Source organism: Enhydra lutris, unplaced genomic scaffold (genome assembly GCF_002288905.1).
Source record: "Enhydra lutris kenyoni isolate GAN:26980312 unplaced genomic scaffold, ASM228890v2 scaffoldscaffold26, whole genome shotgun sequence".
In the NCBI taxonomy this organism is placed as follows: Eukaryota; Metazoa; Chordata; class Mammalia; order Carnivora; family Mustelidae; genus Enhydra; species Enhydra lutris.
The window spans coordinates 21,682,949-21,704,386 of NW_019154110.1; the positions used below are offsets into that span (position 1 = coordinate 21,682,949).

At 62.0% G+C, this 21,438-nt stretch overlaps 2 protein-coding genes across 3 annotated transcripts in view; both read left to right on the forward strand.

The window, feature by feature from the left end:
• Positions 1 to 577: 577 nt before the first annotated feature.
• LOC111151751 (protein phosphatase 1 regulatory subunit 9B) lies at positions 578 to 16,468 on the forward strand. The gene is made up of 10 exons (XM_022509922.1): positions 578 to 2,462; positions 6,335 to 6,467; positions 7,718 to 7,838; positions 9,639 to 9,743; positions 10,822 to 10,957; positions 11,557 to 11,709; positions 11,799 to 11,852; positions 14,197 to 14,426; positions 14,765 to 14,861; positions 15,062 to 16,468. Exons 1-10 carry the CDS (start codon positions 1,080 to 1,082, stop codon positions 15,113 to 15,115), a joined length of 2,466 nt encoding a protein of 821 aa, XP_022365630.1. The 5' UTR covers positions 578 to 1,079; the 3' UTR covers positions 15,116 to 16,468.
• A 3,670-nt stretch (positions 16,469 to 20,138) lies between these two features.
• LOC111151752 (sterile alpha motif domain containing 14) overlaps positions 20,139 to 21,438 on the forward strand; it is a 15,841-nt gene continuing 14,541 nt past the window's right edge. For both annotated transcript variants that reach the window (XM_022509923.1, XM_022509925.1), the window contains exon 1: positions 20,139 to 20,440. In XM_022509923.1, the coding sequence (XP_022365631.1) occupies positions 20,432 to 20,440 (9 nt within the window). In that variant the 5' untranslated portion in view covers positions 20,139 to 20,431. The remainder of the gene's footprint in view (positions 20,441 to 21,438) is intronic.

Consider the following 21,438-nt stretch of genomic DNA (forward strand, 5'->3'; position numbering starts at 1 on the left):
ATTCCTGGGCCAGCCTCTGAGCTTCTGCTTCCCAAAGTTTGGAGGAGGGCCCAGAAATCTGGATTTAAAAAATTTTCAAGTGCCCAGCGTTTTAGATGCTGCCAGTCTTGAACCACACTGGGGAACTCCGAGGGCCTTGAAGGCAACCATCCTTTGCCCCGCCCCACTAATCTCCCTTCCCATTTGGGTAGGAGAAGGGCCCACACTGAGACCACTGGGGCTGGCATGCCTCCCCTAATATTTGGTGGGGCTGTGCTTTTGTGGGTTGTGATGAGCCGCAGTCAGAGGTTGGGATGGAAGGGCTGAAGAGGACAGGCCAGGACCGGGGGGTCAGCGTCAGGCAGTCGGAGAGGAACCGGCAGTAGAGGGGATCCATTCGGGAGGAGGGGAAGGGGAGGGCTCACAGACTCCGGCCCCGGAAATCCGATCCCTTTAGGACCCAGAGGTGCCAGTCCCCCAGCGGCGGCGGCGAGAAGGGCAGCCGCTTGGTGTCGGGCAGCCGCCGCTCCGGCAAAGCCAGAGAAAGACCGAGGCTCGGGGCGCGGGGGGGAGGGAGGGAGGGAGGGTGGCGCGGCGGCAGAGCGGCCCGGGCCGGCCGAGCAGCCATGGGCGCCGGGGTGCCGGGCCCCCCGAGAGCCGAGGCCCCCGGCCGGGGTGGGGGACGCCCGGGCTGCCAGCCCCGCTGACACCGCCTCGGACGATGTGAGCCGGCGCCTCCGCCGCTGCTTCGCGGGCAGGGCGCGCGGTCCCACCGGCCCCGGCCGCCGCTTCTCTAATTTGGGTGGGGGCGACCGTAGCAGGCCGCTCGGGCTCTGAAAGAGGGGCTGGCTGTCTGTGGCAGCTGGATTGGGGGAGGCGACCCACACAGGGCGCTCGGCGATTTTTTTTCCTTTTTTTTTTTTTTTTTTTAAAGCGGGGTTAACTGTTTTTGGCAGCTCGGTTTGGGGGAAGCCTAAAAAAGGGCCTCCCGGGGTTTCTTTTCGGGGGGGGGGGTAGGGGGCGGTGGTCCCGACTTGGCCAGCCGCCTGTTGGAGGGGGGGAGCGGGAAGCGAGGGGATGCGCCCCCGTCTCCCCCCACCATGATGAAGACGGAGCCGCGGGGGCCCGGGGGTCCCCTCCGGAGCGCCTCCCCGCACCGCAGCGCCTATGAGGCGGGCATCCAGGCGCTGAAGCCGCCCGAAGCGCCCGGGCCCGACGAGGCGCCCAAGGCGGCCCACCACAAGAAATATGGCTCCAACGTCCACCGCATCAAAAGTATGTTCCTGCAGATGGGCACGACGGCGGGGCCGCCGGGCGAGGCGGGCGGCGGCGCGGGCCCCACGGAGGCCCCGCGGGCGCCCGAGCGCGGCGTGCGCCTGTCGCTGCCGCGGGCCAGCAGCCTGAACGAGAACGTGGACCATAGCGCCCTGCTCAAGCTGGGCACCAGCGTGTCGGAGCGCGTGAGCCGCTTCGACTCCAAGCCCGCGCCCTCAGCGCAGCCCGCGCCGCCGCCGCACCCGCCGTCCCGGCTGCAGGAGACGCGGAAGCTGTTCGAACGGAGCGTCCCAGCGGCCGCGGGCAGCGACAAGGAGGCCGCGGCGCGGCGGCTGCTGAGGCAGGAGCGCGCCGGCCTGCAGGACCGGAAGCTGGACGTCGTGGTGCGCTTCAACGGCAGCACCGAGGCGCTGGACAAGCTGGACGCCGACGCCGTGTCGCCGACGGTCAGCCAGCTCAGCGCCGTCTTTGAGAAGGCCGACTCGAGGACCGGCCTCCACCGTGGGCCCGGGCTCCCCAGGGCTGCGGCCGCCGGGGCTCCCCAGGTCAACTCGAAGCTGGTCAGTAAGCGGTCCCGGGTGTTCCAGCCGCCGCCGCCGCCGCCGCCGCCGCCCGCGCCGTCGGGGGATGCGCCGGCCGAGAAGGAACGCGGCCCCGCAGGGCAGCAGCCTCCGCAGCACCGAGTGGCCCCTGCCCGGCCGCCCCCCAAGCCCCGGGAGGTGCGCAAGATTAAGCCCGTGGAGGTGGAGGAGAGCGGGGAGTCGGAGGCCGAGGCGGCGCCCGGGGAGGTGATTCAGGCGGAGGTGACGGTCCACGCGGCCCTGGAGAATGGCAGCGCCTTGGCAACCACTGCCAGCCCCGCGCGCGAGGAGCAGAAGGCCCAGGCGGCCCCCGAGGAGGCCACGGCGACCGTGGCGGCGCCTGAGAGAGGGGTGGGCAACGGCCGGGCCCCGGACTTGGCCCCCGAGGAGGCGGATGAGTCCAAGAAAGAGGACTTTTCGGAGGCGGACTTGGTGGACGTGAGCGCCTACAGTGGGCTGGGGGAGGACTCTGGGGGCAGTGCCCTGGAGGAGGACGACGAAGAAGACGAGGAGGATGGGGAGCCCCCCTACGAGCCCGAGTCGGGGTGCGTGGAGATCCCGGGGCTCTCGGAAGAAGAGGACCCAGCCCCGAGCCGGAAGATCCATTTCAGCACGGCGCCCATCCAAGTAAGTGAGCCCCCCTCCCCGCCCCCGCGCCGCCCCTGCCACGTGCACGTTGTCGCCCCCGCCTCACCAGCCGGGTTTGGCAGGCTGAGTCAGCCCCTGCCACCCAGCCCCCTTCCCAGAAGTTACCACCCCGAGGGGGCGTGGGGGAGTTCCAGCTGTTTGTCAGAAGGGAACGATTTTCAGGCCCAAGATGAGGGCGGCCTGCCCTGACCTGTCCTCAGGTTCCTCTGTCTGATGCCTCGCCCTGGCTCTGCGGCATCCACATCCTGGGACACCTGCTTCCCCTTCCTCTCCCAGGCGCTCTTCCTCCGGAGGCTAGGGCTTGGGTGGTGGGAAGGTGTGTGTGTGTGTGTGTGTGTGTGTGTGTGTGTGTGTCCTCAGGAGACCCTCCCCACATTGATCCTTACTCCACTGGGGGGAGAGATGGGGGAGCTTAGGAACACCCCCTGCGTTTCCCCTATAGAGGAGGGAGGAGCCAAGAACTTCCTAAAACGAAGGTGTAAAACCAACCCTCCTCCATCCTATCTGTAGCCCCCACCCCAAGTTTGCAGAAGTGAAAGAGGGAAGCAGATCTTTGAGGGTGAGCTGAGCTGGGGCCATGTGACTCGGGGTGGGGGAAAGGCCTGGCACTGGGGCCCTGTTCCCTGGGGTCTGTGCTGGGCCAGCTGGGGAGGTGGAGGTGTTGGGTTCAGCAGGCAGCAGGCCCCTGGCCTGGCTCATGAAGGGGCTGGGCCTCGGGCAGGGGCAGGGCACCAGAGAGAGGGGTGGGGCTGGGAAAGCCCCCAGGATGCCTGGCAGCTGCCCACATGCCTTTGCTCTTGGCTGCTGGATAGGGCAGACCTCCCATGGCCTTGGCGAACTCCAAGTGCTCTTGCCACATTCTCTGGGTGCCCTGAAAGATGGATGGGAGCTGCCCCCTTTGGGGGTCTCAGTGTCCCCATCCCCACCAGCAGTCTTAGCAGTTCGTCTGTGGCTTGTGCCAGTGCCCCGAGATGCTCACAACAGTGCCGATGCGGGGGGGTGGGGACATTCCTGGGAAGAACTAAGAGCCCTAGGTCACCCCTGCTTCCTGCCACCCTCCAGTCTTGGCTGGCACATCTAGCCTAGATAGCCCTTTCTCAGTGCCCCAGGCTGCCCAGCACCACCTTGGCTGCTCGGGGTTGTCCAGGCCCTAGACTCTCCTAGGCCTGGACCCTGCCTTTATCCCTCCCCAGCCAAGTCCTTGTCTGTTTGCTCAAAGTTTCCATAACTGCTTCTGTACACCGAGGCTGCCCACGATTCCTCCCAGCCCTCCTAGAACATCAGCGGCTGCCCGGCTCCCCGCCCCCGCCCCAGCAGAGGCCTGAAAAGGTGCTACTCCCGCTAGGCCAGCACTCCCCCTTCTGGGGCTGTGACCTTACAAGTCCTTTCTCTGCCCTCCCTGTCCTGACAGCTAAGGAACCCTGGGTGGAATTGAGGATGACGGTGTTTCTTGGGACCTGAGGATGAGGTGGGGACCACTGAGGGAATCAGGACCCCCCACCCCCAATCCCAACCAGCACCACCATGACCAGTTCTCTGAGCAGCCTGATCAGAGATGGAGTTTGGTCTTTCAGTCCTGGGCCTCTGACTGTCTATATTTGACACCTTACCCTGATTTTTGGGTAAAAATAGCACATGATTCGGAGCAGTGCTCCCCAACTCCCTGGTGACTGCTGCTCACAGGAGTGTGGGAGCCAGTGGTCTGTGGTGCCTCCTTGGTGTGTCTGACTTTTGACTTTGCTGGGGATTTCCTTCTCCCCACCCTGGACAGTGGGTCCCCGTTTTTCCCCCTTCCGGCCCCCCACCCTGTGTTGATGCTGATTCCTGGGTCTGGTGCCCTGCGGATGACCCAGTTGTTGCCTTTATGGTGTCTTCTGCGGAGGATAGAGAGCCCAATTCCATGTTGTCACTTGGGGCAGGGGACTGGGCCCAAGCCACCGATAGGCTGGGCGCATCATGGTGGGCAACGTGAGGGGTGGTCTGGGGCCTCAGAGCCTTAGTCCTGCAAGGGGCAGGGTTTGATCAGCTGAGAAGAGAGGGGCGGGCAAAGCACAGGGCAGGCTGGGAGGGCATTCTGGAGGTCACAGTGTGTTCTCTGGCTCGTGCACACTCATTGGGGAGGGGTTTTGTTGACCCAGACCACCAGATGCAAAAGCGGGCCAAAACTGGTTTGCCAGGCCCAGGACCTGAGTGCAAGGGGGACGGAGTCACAGGTGACCGAGCCACCAGGGTTCAGCTGGGTGCAGTCTCACCCTGCCCCACCACTGGCTGAGCCAGGTGACCTTGGCAGTAGACCTGGCATCTTCTACTGTGTGCAGACTGGGTGGCCCCTCCTGCCAGGGGGCGCGGAGGCCAGATGCCCCAGATGTCAGGAGGGCAGTCCGACCCCTGCCCAGCAGGCGAGGAGCTCTAAGGGCCTGTGCTCGGATTTCTCTGCTGTCATGAAATCGAGGGCAGTGAGTGAAGTGACCACACGGGCCCCTCCCAGCCGCACTTCTCATCTTGTGAAAGCCTACCGGGGAGAGGCTCGGGTGAGGGGGACTGGGGGATGACACCGGGTGAGCCCAGACAAAGGCTGGGACACAAGTCTGCTGCCTGCGACGGTGCCCATGGACCTGCTCCTGGAGGACAGGGAGCCCCAGCAGGGGCCTTGGGGACACGGTGCTCCACTCCAGCTGCTCAGGCCTCAGTCCTGGCTGTCTGATAGAGCTGGCCCCCCCCTTCCTCGCCCCCGCTTGGCTCCAAGTGGTGCCAACCTGTCACTGCAGGCAGAGAAGCGTGAACATGTCATGGTACCCCAAATGGCACTCACTAACCTCCCACCGGGGGTATGCCGCCTGGACCCAGAATCAGGCACTCCCCCAGGGCCCCTGCCCTAGTCTCTCTGTTCTGGAAGAGGTTTGGAATTCCTTATCTCGCTGAGAGACCCAGGAAGGAGACAGCAGAGAGACACAGGGGACGACAAGGTAGGGCCAGCCTTGGGGCACCCAGGCAGGCTGGGTTCACTGGGGACAAAGTCAGAGAAGCTGCCCGCTCCCCCGGCCGCCAGCTCCCCCGGCCTAGGCCTTCTAGTGCACTGGGGATAGGGGCACACCTTGGAGCTGCTTCTCTGCAGGGAAACTGAGGTCTGGCCTTGTAGGCAAGGTCATGTGGGTCTGGCATTCTGCCCCATTCATGTCCTGCACCTCAAGGGGAGGGCTGCCCCTTTCTTGGGGTGGGGTGGGGTAGAGGTGACCGTTCCTGCTTCCTGCCATCACCCCAGCCTCAACTTTAGACGTTCAGGTCAGGTGGGTCCTGGGTGCCCCTCCATCTTCCTCTGTTTCTCTCTCTCCTCCTCCCTCTGCTGTCCCCGCGTTCACACCCCCTCCCCTCCTCTCCCCATCTGGCCTTCTCCAGGATCTTCTCCATTCTTACTCCCTTCCTCCTCTGCCCCCTGCTCCTGCTCAGCCTGTTCTTTCCACTCTCCTACCGGCTGTGTCTGCCTCTGTCTGGCTCTCTGGGTCCGCATGTTTCCTTCTGCCCCCGTCTCTTGGTCTGCCTCGGACCTGGGGATCTGGCCTCCTGAGTCGGCTCCTTTCTCGAGGATTGCCCTTCCTTTCTTTCTACAGCAGCCACGCTCACACCATTTGCGGCTGTGGGAGAGAATAATGGTGTGGATGTGGCCAATTTGTCCCTTTCTCCATTGCCCCGTGGGCTGGAGCACCAGAAGGGCTTGCCATCAGAGCTGGGGTCGCGTCGGGGAGGGGGAGGCCTGCAGCAGGACAGGAATGCCGAGGGGTGCCGGGCACCTGCTGTGGCGGCCCCCTGGGCCCCAGCTCTGCCCCTGCCTCTGATGAGCAGCCCCCCTGCAGGTGTTCAGCACCTACTCCAACGAGGACTACGACCGGCGCAACGAGGACGTGGACCCCATGGCCGCCTCGGCTGAGTATGAGCTGGAGAAGCGGGTAGAGAGGCTGGAGCTGTTCCCCGTGGAGCTGGAGAAGGGTGAGAGGCTGCAGGAGGCGCAGGGGTCTCCTCTCTGGTGCCAGCCCTGCCCTGGGCCCCTGTCAGCACCGCCAGCCGCGTAGACTCCAGCAGCCAGAGCTGCCGCCACCAACCCCCGCCGCACCCTGCGCTCCTGCGAGTGCCAGGTCCCCAGGGCCATGCAGTGAGGGAGCAGCGGTCACGGCTCAGTGTGTCCTTATACACTGTAGTAGGTGCTAGGCAGGGGCGGGAGGGGCACTAAGATAGCACATGGGCTCGGGTCACTGGGGTCCCCAAGCAAGTCATGCTTGCATTGAGCTCTGAAGATGGGAATTGAGGAGAGTGTGTGGGAAAGAGAGGAGGGGCTTGGCGAGATGTTGATCACCGGGGCAAGAAGGACACTCAGGGCCTCACAGACCACATGGAGGACACTGTCTGTTCTCTCACATGGACGGGAAACTGTGGCAAGGCATGGGCAAGGGATCTGAGAAAGACCACCTCAGGTTGTACTATGGGGAGAAGGGTCCCAAGTGGATGGAGAGAGCCCACGGTGGTGTGGACAAGTTGCTGGCCGTGTGGGGAGTGGGTGTGCTCGAGAGATCCTTGGGAGGTAGAATCTGCAGGAGCTGGTGGTTTTTGGGCTCTGGCCCAGACAGTGAGGGGGAGGGAGGAATCCAGGTGACTCCGAGGCCCCAGGAGGGAGTGGCGGCAGGAAGAGCCTGTTGGTGGGGGAAGATAAGAGTTTGGATGTCAGAGCCCATGAGACAGGAGGGGACAGCTCTGGAGAGAAGAGCAGGAGGTCTTGGGTCATCGAGACTCCATGGGTGAGTCTGCGTAGAGAAGAACCCCATTGTGGCTACCCCCATGCCATTCCACCCCTCTCTGCCCCTCATCTGTGTATACAGTTGTCTCTGGACCCTGCCACCACCACCCCTGCTACCCCCCCCCCCCCCCCCGCCCCCCCCCCCCCCCCCCCAGGCCACCCGCCACACACCCTGTTGCTCATGTGTTCTTGCAAGGGGCAAAGGGCAGGGGGCGAACCAGGAGCTTCCCAGTTGGCTTGGCAAAGATGGGGTGGACGGGACGGTGTCCCTGCCCAGTTGTGGACCTCCCCTAAGTGTGGGGACCGCTGCTTGAGGTCGGGCCGTGCCCTGGGGTGAGGCGGGGGATGGGGGGGGCCTCTCACTCTGTCCCCTGCAAGCCCTGGCTGGGACGCCTAACCTCACTCTCACCCCCCCAACATCCGCCTGTCCCGACTTTCTGCTCCACAGACTCCGAGGGCCTGGGCATCAGCATCATTGGCATGGGGGCCGGGGCAGACATGGGCCTGGAGAAGCTGGGCATCTTCGTGAAGACGGTGACCGAGGGCGGTGCGGCCCACCGGGACGGCAGGTACCCCCTCCCCCACCTCCTGTCTGCTGCAGGCCACCCATCGAGCGGGGAGGGGCCGTATCTGTGTGGGGCTCAGGTGTGGGTGGAGCCTTCCAGAGTCATGTGCGGGTCCAGGGGTTGAGGCAGCCAACAAACCCAGTGGGACCCCTGCCCTCGTGGCGCTTACATTCTTTGGAATGTGGGGAGGGGGCTGTGCAGAGGCGTTGTATGCCCTGGTTTGGGGCTTGTGTGGGCTGTGGGAGGGAGATCATGGCCCCCAGTGTGGCTTCCTGGTGGATACATTGGAACTTTTTTCTTTTTAAATTTTATTTTCACTCAGCAAATACTGAGTCGCTGGCTCTGTGGTGGGGCTGGAGGCAGGCCCGGGGGAGTCAGTGACAACTTCCCTGGCCCTCAGGAAGCATGTGCTGTGGTGAGGCAGACACACATCCAAGTGGACACACAGAAAATGTGGGAAAAGTTTGGTGTGGGGGGGCGTGAAGGCATTAAAAGCAGGACTTGCTCTCTCTGGATAGCAGGGAAGGCTTCCTGGAGGAAGTGACGTTGGCGCTAAGGCCTGAGGATGAGCAGGATGCAGTTAGGTTGAGGGAGTAGAATGTGTGAAAGGTTCCAGGAAGGGGACTGGAAGCAGGCAGGCATGGCCGGAGCCTCGAGAGCAAAGGGGCGTCCAGGTGTGTGGCCTGCCCACAGGGGAAGCTGCTCCTTGTGTGTGCGCATGTATGAGCACGCAGGTCTGTGTTTGGCCTCTGAGGCTGGAGGGGTCAGAAGGTTCCGGGAGGGCCTCCTGGAGCCCTGGGTAGCCCAGTGACCCCTCTGTGGGCCACTCCACTGCGTATGTGTCAAGGGGGAAAGGGGGAAGGGCTTTGGGGCATCCCCAGGGTTGGTATAAGTTGGCAGTTGGTATCAGAGGTGCCTTGTGGAGGCACTTTCAAACCCAGACCCCCTCCGTATGACAGAGACAATTGGGTGTCCCTGTGGGGCTGGGTGACTTTGGGGTCATGTTGCTAGAGCTTCTGCCTGCTGTGGCCCAGGTGGCATGAGGGGTGGACAAAAGGATGGTGACAGCCAGTGCTCTTTCACTTACCCCCTCCCCCCAGTTTGGACTCCCAGAGCCATTCCTGTGGTCACCTGTTGGCTGTTGGCCGCGTGGGGAGTGTGTGCACATGGGAGAGAGGGCCTGCATGTGGGGCGCAAGGGGGAGAGCCGCTCACAATAGGCCGTTTCCTCTGCTTCTGCAGAGGAGCCCTGAGAGAAGGCCTGGAGCTCGCAGGGGAGGGTAGTGGAGGAAGGAGATAGCCGGGGTCCTGCCGCCCCCCACCTCTTTCCTTCTGGGGTGGAGAACCAGGGCTTCTGCTGCCGCACCAAGCACGTGGTGGGGGCTTTCTCGGGGTGCGGCGAGCACAAGAGTGTGCCATGGGGCTCTCAGGCATCTGGGAGAAAATCTGCAGACCTGTAAGAGGACTGTGTGTCACCTGTGCTTTGGACGTGCGTGGTGGCCATGAATTCTGTGGGTGTCACACTGCTCCATTGGGTGTGATGGAGGAGGGGACAAGGGTGTGATTATCACAGGAAGTGTGCTTAGTCCCGCCTGCCTGTGTCAGATTTGCTTGCTCAGGTCTCACTGCCCGGTGGTGGGTCTGGCTGATCCCTGACCCTCTGGGCCCATGCACTTTGCGCCAGTTAGACAAAGTGCCAGGACCCAGTGGGGACTGAGCCTCAGCTTTCTGACGGAGGGAGACCACTGCTCCCTCCGCTCCCGTTCCTGTGGCGGCCCCCCCTAACCAGTGTGGCCTCTCCCAGGATCCAAGTGAATGATCTCCTGGTGGAGGTGGATGGCACAAGTCTGGTTGGAGTGACCCAGAGCTTCGCAGCCTCCGTGCTCCGGAATACCAAGGGTCGAGTGCGGTAAGGGTCGGGAGAGCCCAACTGGGTGGGGAGTGGGAGCAGACTGGAGGCCTGGTCCTCATCCCGCCTCCCTGCCCGCCTGCCCACACCCAGACAGGGTTCTAGGTGGTCCACCTCATAGAGGAGCTTCCATGGCCTTCCTGCCTGAAGGAACAGCCGTGCCCACAGCCCCGGCCCACGCCCACCATCCTCTCCCAAGCCCCTGAGTGCTGCTGGCCACCGGCACTCGGGCTTCAAGGCCCGTGGTCTGCTGCGCCTCCAGATTGCCTGACCGTGACCCACTCACTGGAGAACTGGGATGTGCTGGGAGAATGCCAACCAAATTGGGGTCCCCCCACAGGCACTTCATCCTTCCCTCTTCACCAGCTGTGTAATCCTGGGAGGACTCGCCTCCCTGGGGCCTGTCAACCGAGGGAACTGGGTTTGAGGCTCCTTGGGTCGCTCTCTGGCATAACACTCAGGGACCACTCCCTGCCCTCTCCAAAAGGGGCATTGCCCCCAGGAAAGGGTGGTAGAGAGAAACAGGATGTGGGTGGCCGCGGAGAGGAGGGGCTAGTGCCTGGAAGTTCCACTATTTCCTCTCCATCCTAATCTCCACTCACCATCATCCCGCCCCTTCCTGAAGCCTGGAGGTTTGGAGCTCCCACAGGACACCCCGCCACAGCCCCAGGGCAGGGGAACGGGGAAGCAGGCTGCTGGGATGGGTCAGCTGCCCCATCTCCCTGCCTTGTTTTCTACCCTGTGGTGGAGGGAGAGCCCCCGGCCCTGGCAGCCCCTGAGCAGCCCTGGCAGTCCCTGAGTGCCTCTCCCCTGCAGCCCAGCAGGGGGTTTGACTGATCCCACCCCTCCCCCAAACCTGGCAGTGAGGGTTAGTGGGCCTTCTGGCTGTCCAGGGAAGGAAATCCAAGAAGGGCCCCCAGCTCCCCCATTCATTATTAATACTCTCGGGCCTCTGGACTCAGCCATCTCATTTCCCCTCCCTTGGGAGGGTCTGGGTGTGGAGAGGAGAACACCAGCAGGGAGGATGGTATCACCAGCTGAAGACAGAGGCAGGGGGATGACGCTTGTGCCCCTTCAGGTTTATGATTGGCCGGGAGCGTCCAGGCGAGCAGAGCGAGGTGGCCCAGCTAATTCAACAGACCCTGGAACAGGAGCGATGGCAGCGGGAGATGATGGAGCAGAGATACGCCCAGTATGGGGAGGACGACGAGGAGGTAGGGACTCCTGTCCTGGCTGGCATTATCATCGCCCCCTGGTGGCTGGACGGAGCATTACACCCATCCTGCCTCTGCCGCTTTCCCAAGCCTCCTGAAGGAGGCCAGGACACCTTGCCTTGTCCTGGGGGAGTCCCCAGACTGAGGGAGGAGATGCAGACCCTTCCTTCAAAGAGCTGACGGGCGAGTCATACTCTGTCTTCAGAGAGCCTTCCTGCTCCTACAAAAAGACACGGTTCTCTCAGAGTTCCTGCTCTGAGGGGAAGGCATGGCCTCTACCCTCGGGGGAACTAATCTGAAGGAGGCAGCTCCAGACCTCAGAGGACCCACAGCGTGAGCGGGGGAAAGTACAGGCTCTTTCTTCAGGGGTCCCAGTCTCATGGGGGAACTACCTGTGCCTTCAGGGGACTCCCTGGGCTGTTGGGGTAAGACAGACCATGCTACCGGGGTGGCCCCAGCTTGATGGGGGAGGCGTGACCCACAGCCCTGAGTAGCTCCCAGTCTGACGCGGAAGGACTGTGGCCAGTCTAAGCCCTGCTCGTCAGGGCTCAGGGAGGCTGAGGTGGGCAGGGCACACAGCCTCCACGCTCCCTTCGCAGACAGGAGAATATGCCACCGACGAAGATGAGGAGCTGAGTCCCACGTTCCCGGGTGGCGAGATGGCCATCGAGGTGTTTGAGCTGGCGGAAAACGAGGATGCCTTGTCCCCTGTGGACATGGAGCCCGAGAAGCTGGTGCACAAGTTCAAGGAGGTGGGAAGAGGGGGGTCCCTGGGGTGGCGGAGGGCAGAGGCAGGCCTTGACCCAGCCAGAGCCAAGTGCCTGCCTCTCTGCCCCCACAGCTCCAGATCAAGCACGCCGTGACTGAGGCAGAGATCCAGCAGCTGAAAAGGAAGGTAAGAATGAGGGGGCGTGAGGGCTGGGGGGATAGCCCCCCCCCGCCCCAGCCTCACCCCTGCAGACACTGGCACTGTCGGTCACCCACAGAGACACAGAACAAGCTCCTCTGAGGCAGGGGAGCCTAGTGTTAAAAGCTTGAGCTCTGGACGCCTGTGTGCCACCATCCGCTTGCTGCTCTGGGCCTCAGTCTCCCGCGCCATGGAATGGGATGGTAACAGTGCGTTCCATTGTGAGAATTCAATGAGATAACACGTATGAAATCCTTGGCAGAGCACCTGGTTTGTAAAAGGTGCTGAATAAGAAGTCAAGCTATCAGCTGCTAGACCAAGGGACACCAGGTCACCGTAAATGTCCTCCCACTCTGGCTGTCCCACACCCGTCCTCTACAAGCAGGCCCAGCAATCATTGTAAACTACCCAGATACACTGACCCATGCCAGCCTGGACCCCAGGCCTGCTCGCCAAGATGTCTGGAGACACCCGCTCCGTGTCACATGGAGACAGCGGACCCAGGCCTCGCATGACACGATATCCGGGAGCAGCAGCCCGGACACGTAGAGACGTAGACCCCTTCTTCCATCGGCTGTGAAACACACAGGCATAGCCGTCTCTCTGGAAGAGTGTCACAGGCCTTGAGCATTCTCGTGGAGGGGCCGGTGCTGACCCTCCCAGATGGGGATGCTCCTGACACACAGAAACACGTGTATTCCACGCACTGACACTGGAAGCATGTTGGGGGCTCGCCAGCATGCTGATCTGCACACTTTCTGTTACACCCTGCATTGGACCCCTGCTGGGCCTGGACACGAGGCGTCCCAACTGCCACAGGGCTTCCGGTGTAGCAGGGACAGACAGCTCGTGAGGGCTGCACGGCCATGGCCCACCCACCACATGGAGACTGGCAAGGTCACAGCTGAGCCTTGGTGGGAGGGGCCAAGCAGGGGTTAGTGACTGAGGCTGAGGAAGGGCACCCCTGCCCCTGGTGGGGGAGAGGCTGAGCCTGGAGGAGGCCCTGGAGGAAGCTGGCTGTGGCAGCCATTCCTGTGGGGACCAGGTGGGGGCTGTGGCTGGCAGGGTCGGGATTCCCCACAAAGGACTCTGGCTTTGGTCTTCCACTCAGAGGCCCTGGCGGTGTCCTGGGGGAGATGGTGGCTGGGGTTGCCTGGAGGGCAGGCAGGGGGTATGGAGAGGAAAGGCAGGTTGGAGCTGGTTTCTGAAGTTGAGATGATAGGCCACGCTCCTGGGTGGTTGCAGAGTGGGAAGGGGGTGGGGGGGGGGGCAAAAGCCTGTTCCTCCTTTTTGACTTGTAGACACTGCCTGCCAAGTGCCACGCACCACTCCCATCCCTGCAGGGCGCAGAAGCCAATTTGATCCCTGCCCTTGTGTAGCTTAGTGCACATGCGGCTGTCCGGACACTTATCAGTGGACATGGGGCTCTGCAGGAGAGCACAGAGCTGCTGAGCTCCTAGAGTAGGGGAGGAAGGGCTGATCCAGCCAGGGGGCTATGTGCGGAAGGGGATGGTGCTGGAGGACATCACAGGAGACTTCTCTGGGGAAGTGATGCACTGAACAGAGAGTGGAGGGCTGAGCTGGTGGGAACTATTGAGCATGGGGTGGGAAGGGAGGACGGTGGGGACATTACAGGTAGAGGGAATGGCATGGGCAAAGGCCCTATGGCCAGAGGGAACCGGGCAGTTCTCAGGGTCTGCGGGAAGGCCCAAGTGTCTGGGGCACAGACAGCAAGTGGCATTTGCAGCCCATGAGGTTGGACGACAAGCTCCAGTGTGGCAGTGAGATCATGGAAAGGAGGACTAGGTTTGTGCAGGTGGGGTCGGGTTTGGGGCATGGTGCCTGTGAGGAGCTGGGAGACAAGGTGGGAGAGGAGCCAGGATTGGGAGGAAGCCACAGAGACAGGGACTGGTCAGCAGAGCCAGAGCAGCAGAGGGGACAGAGGGCAATGGTGACCCTCCTCTGGCCTGCCCTTTCACATGTACCGTCTTCCTGGAGCCCTGTGAGCTTGGCAAGGCAGGGATAGGTCCCATTTCACAGATGGGAAGACTGAGGCTTAAGACAGACGTTGCCTTGCCCCAGGTCACAGAGTCAGTGACTAATCTGGGCCTCTTACCCGATAGAGCATGCTACAGTGTGGGGGTCCTGGCTAGGGGCTCTGCGGCTGAGCCCCCACTTCTTTCCTCTCCAGCTTTTAGCTCTCAGGCTCAGCCAAGGAGAGTTAGCTGTTGGAGGGGGAGTGGGCTCCCCATCAGTGGGAGTCATCCAGATGGGGGCGCTCCTCAGCTCCCTGTGGCCACCTCCAGTCCATAGCCCCTCCTTCCTCCCTCAGCTGCAGAGCCTAGAGCAGGAGAAGGGGCGGTGGCGGGTGGAAAAGGCCCAGCTGGAGCAGAGCGTGGAGGAGAACAAGGAACGCATGGAAAAGCTGGAGGGCTACTGGGGCGAGGCCCAGAGCCTGTGCCAAGCTGTGGACGAGCACCTGCGGGAGACCCAGGCCCAGTACCAGGCCCTGGAGCGCAAGTACAGCAAGGCCAAGCGCCTCATCAAGGACTACCAGCAGAAGTATGTGGTCAGGGGGCTGGGAGTGGGGGGGTCCTGGCCCTGGGAGGACTGAGAGGCCATTAGTGGCAGCCCCTCCCCACCTCCAGCTGAGTTAGGGAGGCAAGGAGCACAGAAGTTAGAGGGCCCCGTGGTGGGGGTACCTGGGCCCAGAACGACAGCAGGGAAGCCAGCACAGTCAGGCCCAAGAGGCTTTGGGAAGAGCTGGGGCCTCCCCACCTAAATAAGAGGGACAGAGCTGCCCAGGTGGGGCTGAGGACAGGGCTGAGGATCCTGAGACTCCTTGGATGGAAGTCAGACTCTACACTGTTACCCACGGTCTGTCCCCTCCTAATCTCTAGGGAGATCGAGTTCCTGAAAAAGGAGACCGCACAGCGCCGGGTTCTGGAAGAGTCAGAGCTGGCTAGGAAGGAGGAGATGGACAAGCTCCTGGATAAGGTAGGCTCAGGGTGCCCTGGGGGCAGAGGCCTATGGAGGGTGCAACAGAGAAGCCCCCCTTTAGTCCCTTCTCTGTGCATCCTGGGGGGAGAGAGGGAGTCATGCTGTTGGCTCAGGGTCATGTCCCTATTAGGGGGTCAGAAGGGGCAGGGCCCCTGCCTGGTATCCAGGCCTGACCCCCTCTCCCTTTTGTTTGCCAGATCTCAGAACTGGAAGGAAACCTGCAAACACTGAGGAATTCCAATTCTACTTAACAGGAATCATTCCTTGACCGGACAATAATTAATCCCCTCCTGTTGTCCTCCCTCCCCTGTCCTCAATACTTCACCCCGCCCCCTACCAGCCTGGGGACAGGTGCCCCGACTTCCCCACCCTCCACCCCACCTCCCCCAGCTTCAGGGACCAGAGGGCCTGGGCAGACAGAGGTGGCTGGAAGGACAGCCTCCTTCTTGCCCTATGGGGCTGAGGCACAGAGGCCAAGGGATGTGAGGGTTGGCCTGGGTGGTGGACGGACACAAGGACCTGCAGACCATACTGCCAGACTTTACAACCTCCAGCCTTTGTCTCTGGACTGGAATGGGGCTGGGGGCTCTCCCAGCATCTCACCACCTGGAGGCTGCTCCCTGCCCACGGGGCTCCTAGGTGGCCCCTGGGCCTCTTGACTTGAGATTCTACCTTCTTGGCCCTTTCCCTGTCCCCCATCATTGTGCTGTCTCTGTTGCATTCTGACCCTCCCGCTGGGAGGGGCTGCCTCCACACCTCCCCCAATCCTGGTCCCCCCACCCAGGAGGGATAGAGCCCACCCTTGAGCCTGGAGGCTGGGCCTGGCCCTGCACTGATTTCTCATGCACCCTTCAGGAAAATGGGAGAGTCCAGGACACCTGGTTCCCAGCTCCCCCTTTCTTGGGGCAGCAGCCCTCAGTTTTTCCTTGTGCCTCCCCACCCCCAGGTGCCAAATAGCCATAACCTCCTCCTCCTCCTGGAACTGTTCTGTGGCCTCCCTGGGCTCCAGGTTTCCTGGGAAGGCTAGGGAGGAGAGGTCAGCTTAGGGGGCCTGGCTACAGAGCCCTTGGTCATAGGCAAGGGGAATATTTCCCACTGGAGAGCCAGGCCCTGCCCTGCCCAGGGCCACACCTGGTAGCCTTGTACTAACATCGCAAATTCAGCCTCACTGCGCCCACACCCACAATTTTCCAAGGTTTTGACTGGAGGGCAAAATTTTACTACTACTCATCTTTTTGGAGACCAGGGCTGCCCCAATGGCAGCCTGCTTTCTAAGTGAAATCCGCTCCGTTTCCCCACTTTAACCCCAAATTGGGGCTTGGACCAAGGGAGGTGAGACCCCCCCCCCCCCCTCCCCTCCCCATTCAGGATCCATCTCTCATACTGCTTCTTCCTCCTGCCCTTGCCCCAGACTGGATTTTTGTTCATTTTTTAAAAACAGACAGCCCCCATTACATCCGTTTGGGCTTCTCGTCCCCTGTAAATAGACCAAGCCATCTATCAGTATTTCTCGGCCCCCTCCCCACCGCCCCCCGCCCCCAGACGTGCCCCTACCCCCTGAAAGAGCTGGCTGTCTCAGTACCCGGGCCCCTGCGCTTCACCTCCCCTGCCGAGGCAGAGGGAGGGGGCGGGGCCGGGTGGGCGGGGCCGCGGGGCGCTTCCGGTCTCTCGGGCCGGCACCGCCCCTGCCCCCGCCCCCCCCCGCAGGACTGCGTCTCTGTATATAATATATATATGTATGTATTGTTCCCGGTTTTGTACGGACCATGCCCTCTGTCAGGTCGTCCCCATAAAAGCAGCCCCCAGAGCCTCGCTGCCTGGTTTCTTGATTCGTGGGTGGGGGCGGCAGGGGGAAGGATAGGGTCGTCTGTCGGTGCCCCAGGTACCCTGCTACTGGTGCCTTCTTCGCTGTGAAGATCCTTCTCATGGGGAGCCTGTATTTCCCGCTTTCAGCAAACTCCCTCTTTGCCACCATTTCCCCCATCAGCACCCATGCTTTTTATCTATTCATCTTGGTTAGGGCTGGGGTTTCTAGAGCGCCCCTTAGCCCCATTGCATTGCCTCTTTTTAGGAGGCCTCCGGCAAAATTCGGAGGCTGGGTTACATGTGAGACGGTAAGGTGAACCGCAGATCCCTTCCCTGAGAAGTCTAACCTCATGGGGATATGCAGCCTCTACTCTCACAAGGCACCCTGCCTAAGGTCCTGAATGATTCAAGGTCACCTGGGGGTGGGTGGGAGGTGAAATGTCAGAGCAGTTTTGTGCCCAGGGTCCTAGAGGATCTTTCTGTCCTAAAGAATGTAAATAGCCCCAGGCCCCTGCTCTGTGCCAGCACAACTCACCAGCTCTAATGGAATGGGTCAGGCAGTCCAGATAGATGCCAGGGTCCTAAGGACAAGATTTGGTGAAGTCCCAGAGAGCAGAGAGAGCAGGTGGGAGGTAGGGCCAAGGTTCAGTCTCCGACACCAGCCTTGCCTTGCTTGCTCTGGGTGCTGGAGTGTGTATGTGTGAGAAAACAGAAGCATAAGGCACTTGCGCTCAGTGGCCTGGCCCCCAAGGGGATTCTAACATTCCCTTTTGCCTGAAGGAATGAAGTCCCAACATCAAGGCTCTTCAAGGTCACTCCTATGGGTCCCTGAGAGCACCTGAGGTGACTGATCACTACCAGAACTCCACTGGCAGTCAGTACCTGAGGCAGCCACTCCCTTGAGGACAGTTTTCTCACCCAATTCTCATGTCAAGCCAAATTCAGACTTCCCACTCCTTCCTCTCAAAAATCCTACCCCGCAGGGCCAGAGAGTGACCATCCAGCCTGCTACCCCCTTTGGGGGGCATCTGGAAACCTGGGGATGGTGACCATGCCTCTCAAGGCATCTTCTCTGGGTGGCTCATCTTTGGGACGCTTCTGGGAAGAAAGATCCAGATCATGGCTCCAGCCAAGAAATTCCAAGATGTGAAGTGGCTTGACCAACCTGGGTGGGAAGGTCGACGTGGGGTGGTGATGGCTCCTGCTGGTCTGACTGGAGCTCTTTCTAGGTTGAGGTCCTGCTGCCCGCACCGCCCCCCTCCCTGCCCATCTTTCCTGTGTATCACATGAGGGGCCCGCACATTGTATGTTCCAAAGGGTCGGCCACGTGATCCCCTGTTTCTAAGCCCGAGTGTGTTGTACAGCTGAGGCGGGGGGGGGGGATGCGGTTTGCTTTGAGTTTCTCAGGCCTAGGATGTGACATGACCATGAGCTATGTCCATGTTTGGGGCTATGTCAAGTGGCCATGGGCAGGCCCATGGGAGGCTTGTGGCCTCAGCCCTGCCCTGTCATCTGCTCCATTCTCAGGAGTTTGAGCAGCTTTGCCACAACCCCAACACTTGCCATGGGGCGGGGGCGGGGGGGAATCAAATGAGGAACATTTTCTGAATTCCCTGAAGCTTGAGCATCACTAGGAACAGGGGTTCCTCTCAGATCCTATGGCCTAGAAGACACCCTCCCACAGAACCCGCCCCCGCCTCCCAGCACTGATGTTACACACCCATGATCTCCCTATTTCCTACAGGCCTATATAACACTCCCTCACACACTCAAATCTTACCAGAGGCCTGAAAACCATGTCCTCTTTCAAAACCCCAGACTTAACCCTGTAGGATGTCACCCAGAGTCCCCACCGCCTCCCCAGATCTCCACAGCACTCCACGGCTGCCAGCAGATTCTGAAGACAGGCAGAGACCCCCAAACTCCCCCAGGTATCCTAGGCTACCTTCAGCCCTCAAAGCTTAATAATTCTGTCTTCACCCACAGCCTCAAGACCATCTTGAGGTGGCTCAACACACCACCTCCCACAGCCCCTCGGAGATCTGTGACTACAGAGAGTCCAGAGGGTCCTTAGGGAACTGTCCCTACAGGCTGTACCGCCCTGCTGAGCTCTGGACCCCTCTATCCAACCTCACCATTTGCTCTTGGACAGATCGCTTTCATTCTTCAAAGTTTCTGTTTAACCCCCTCTTCGAACTGGGGTGATAGAAACAACTAGGTTTATTGTGAGAGTGACATCGACAATCAGGGAAAAGTGCTTAGGGCGATTCCAGCGCTGTTTGGCAGCTTGATTATTACACTGTCTCCCCGGGGTTGGCCTGCCACCACCTCCAGCTCACCACTCCAAGTGTGATCTCATCCCTGCCCACCCTCCCTCCAGGACTCCAGCCTCAAGCCAAGCCCTCCTCCCTCGGTGGCCGGTGGTCCCCAAATCTGATCAATTTCTTCCACTCTTTATCCTGAATAGTGCTCAGCTTGATCTGCAATCTTCATGCCTACTGCCCTCATCTCTCATCAGCCTCACCAAGGCTCTCCCTGCCTCGGGCTGCCCTCTCCAATCCACTCTCCACAGAGGAGCCAAAGAGTTCTCCCTAAAAGGCAAATAAATCGGAGCCCCCTCACTCCTCTGTTACTTTCCCCTATGGCTCCCAGGATAAATGGCAAGCATTCCCTCCACCCCCGCACCTTCGCAGCCTCACTCCTCTTCCTACCTTGCCCTCCACCGCCCAGCCCCACTAACACTTCTACCCAGTCCTGGCCTGCCTGGTAGCCAACGGCACCTCCACTTTCACCCTGACCCACCCCCAGGCCGCGCCGGCGTCCTCCCGTGCGCTGTCTCGGCGTCGCCGAAGTGCCCTCTGTGAACCGGGGCTCAGGGCACCCAGGCCTGTGACGGCCTCCCCACTGGTCTGTGCCCCCCCCCTCCCGAGGAGACCCCGACTCCTGGGCCCGGGTGGTCCTGTTTCCCGCGATGGCCTCAGGCCTTGGCGCACACGATTGCTCGATGGACGTCCAAAAATTGGATGAATCGGGAGCCTGCACAGACCTCGCAGAAGAGGCGGAAGCCCGGTGGGTCCGGAGGCGGGGATGCTCCCCACACCCCAACCCCCAGCCCCGGACTTCCGCGGCCAGAGTAGTAGCGACAACTCGGAATCCCCTCGCCCCGCCGCCGCGCGGGGCCGCCGCCTCCCTCCCCTGCTGCCGCCTCCGCCCCCTCTCCCTCCCTCCCTCCCGCTCTTTGTCTCCCGGCGCCGGCCTCCCCGCCACGCGCCCCCCCGCACTGCCCCTTCCCGGGAGACCCCAGCGGGCCCCAACGGACGCGACGCGACGCGTGTGGGCCTGCCCCGCGGAGGGCCTGCGTCCCGCGGGTGGCGGGTCGGGGAGGTGGTTCCTTCCCTTTCTCCCTCCCCCCTCCCTCGCTCACACGCACACACACAAACACGCGCACACACACGCGCGCACACACGCGTACACGCGCGCGCGCACGGAGCATCCTCCAGTCAGGGCTCTGGTCCAGCCCCGCCCGCGCCTCCCGCTCCCCGCAAACCCTCTCCTCCTCTCTCGCTCCCCACATCCCTTACGGCTCCCGGACCCTCGGCGCCCGCTCCCGCGCCCGCCCCTCTCCGGGGATGGAGCGGCTCGAGCCCGCCCGCAGTCCCCCGCGGCCGGGGTGACGGCCCCCCGCCCCTCCCCGCCTGGCCGGCGCCCCGAGCACCATGGGCCTGAGGGGCTCCCGCGGCGCAGGACGCTGAAGATGATTGATGCTGGAGGTGAGGACCCCGACGTGGACTGGGAAGCAGAGCCGGGGTCACCGGGGCTCGCGGCGGGACCCTGAGTGGGGTCGGATAGGGCCTTTCTTCCCCATCCCTGGGGGGCTGCGCGGAGCTGGGGTGCTGGGCAGTCGGGGGAGGGGGCGGAGATAGGATTTGTGTCCCTAATCCTCTCCCTCCCGGAGAAATTAATTTTAAAAAACTGGTGTGGGGGGAGGGGGAGAGGGCTTAACTCCTTCTTGCCCGGCGCGGAGTTGGACGGCTGGACGGGAGAGAAACTAGCCGCCCGGCCGCAACTGGGAGTGCGGTAGGTGCCCCGGCCTCCACGGTGCGGGGAGCGCTGTCCCACTCGCCCGTCGCCTCATCCCAGGCCTAAGGGAGGGGGCGCCGCTTTCTCCAGCTCCTACTGCTCCCCTACCCCCAGCCTCCCCTCCCGGACTTTCCTTCCCGGTCTTTCCCAGTTGCACTTCTGTCTCGGTCTCTTTCTCCTCTTCCAGGGCCCCCTTCCTCTTCCCTGCCCCGCTGGGGCCCTGTGCCTCTCCCTACAACCGCCCCTTGGCTCTCTCCTCAAAGCCCTCCCTGGAGCCTCAGTCCGAACCGGGCCAAGGGATCCCGGGCTCCAGCACTGCTTCCTCCGCCCAATACATCTCTTTCCTGCCCTTTCTTGGCTCTCTCTGCAGCTCGGGTGGACAGTCTCCACCAACCTGTCTGTCTCCGTTCCTAGTTCCCACTCCCCTCTGGGGCTTGTGCATCCTTTTCTCTTTCTCCTTCCCTGGCTCTCAGGAAGCCTCCTATGCTCCCAGAGAAGAGTCAAAGGTCACAGGTGCTACTCCTCTGGAAACTGGAAGCTTTTGTAAGAAAGAGTGGCCTGGTAGCCCTGGTGCCCAGACTGTGTCCTAAGGGACAGGTTCGTTTCCACCTCGTGCCAGTTCCTGGTTAAATGTGTACGTGTGTGTGTGTGTGTGTGTGTGTGTGTGTGTGTGTGTGTGTGTGTGTGT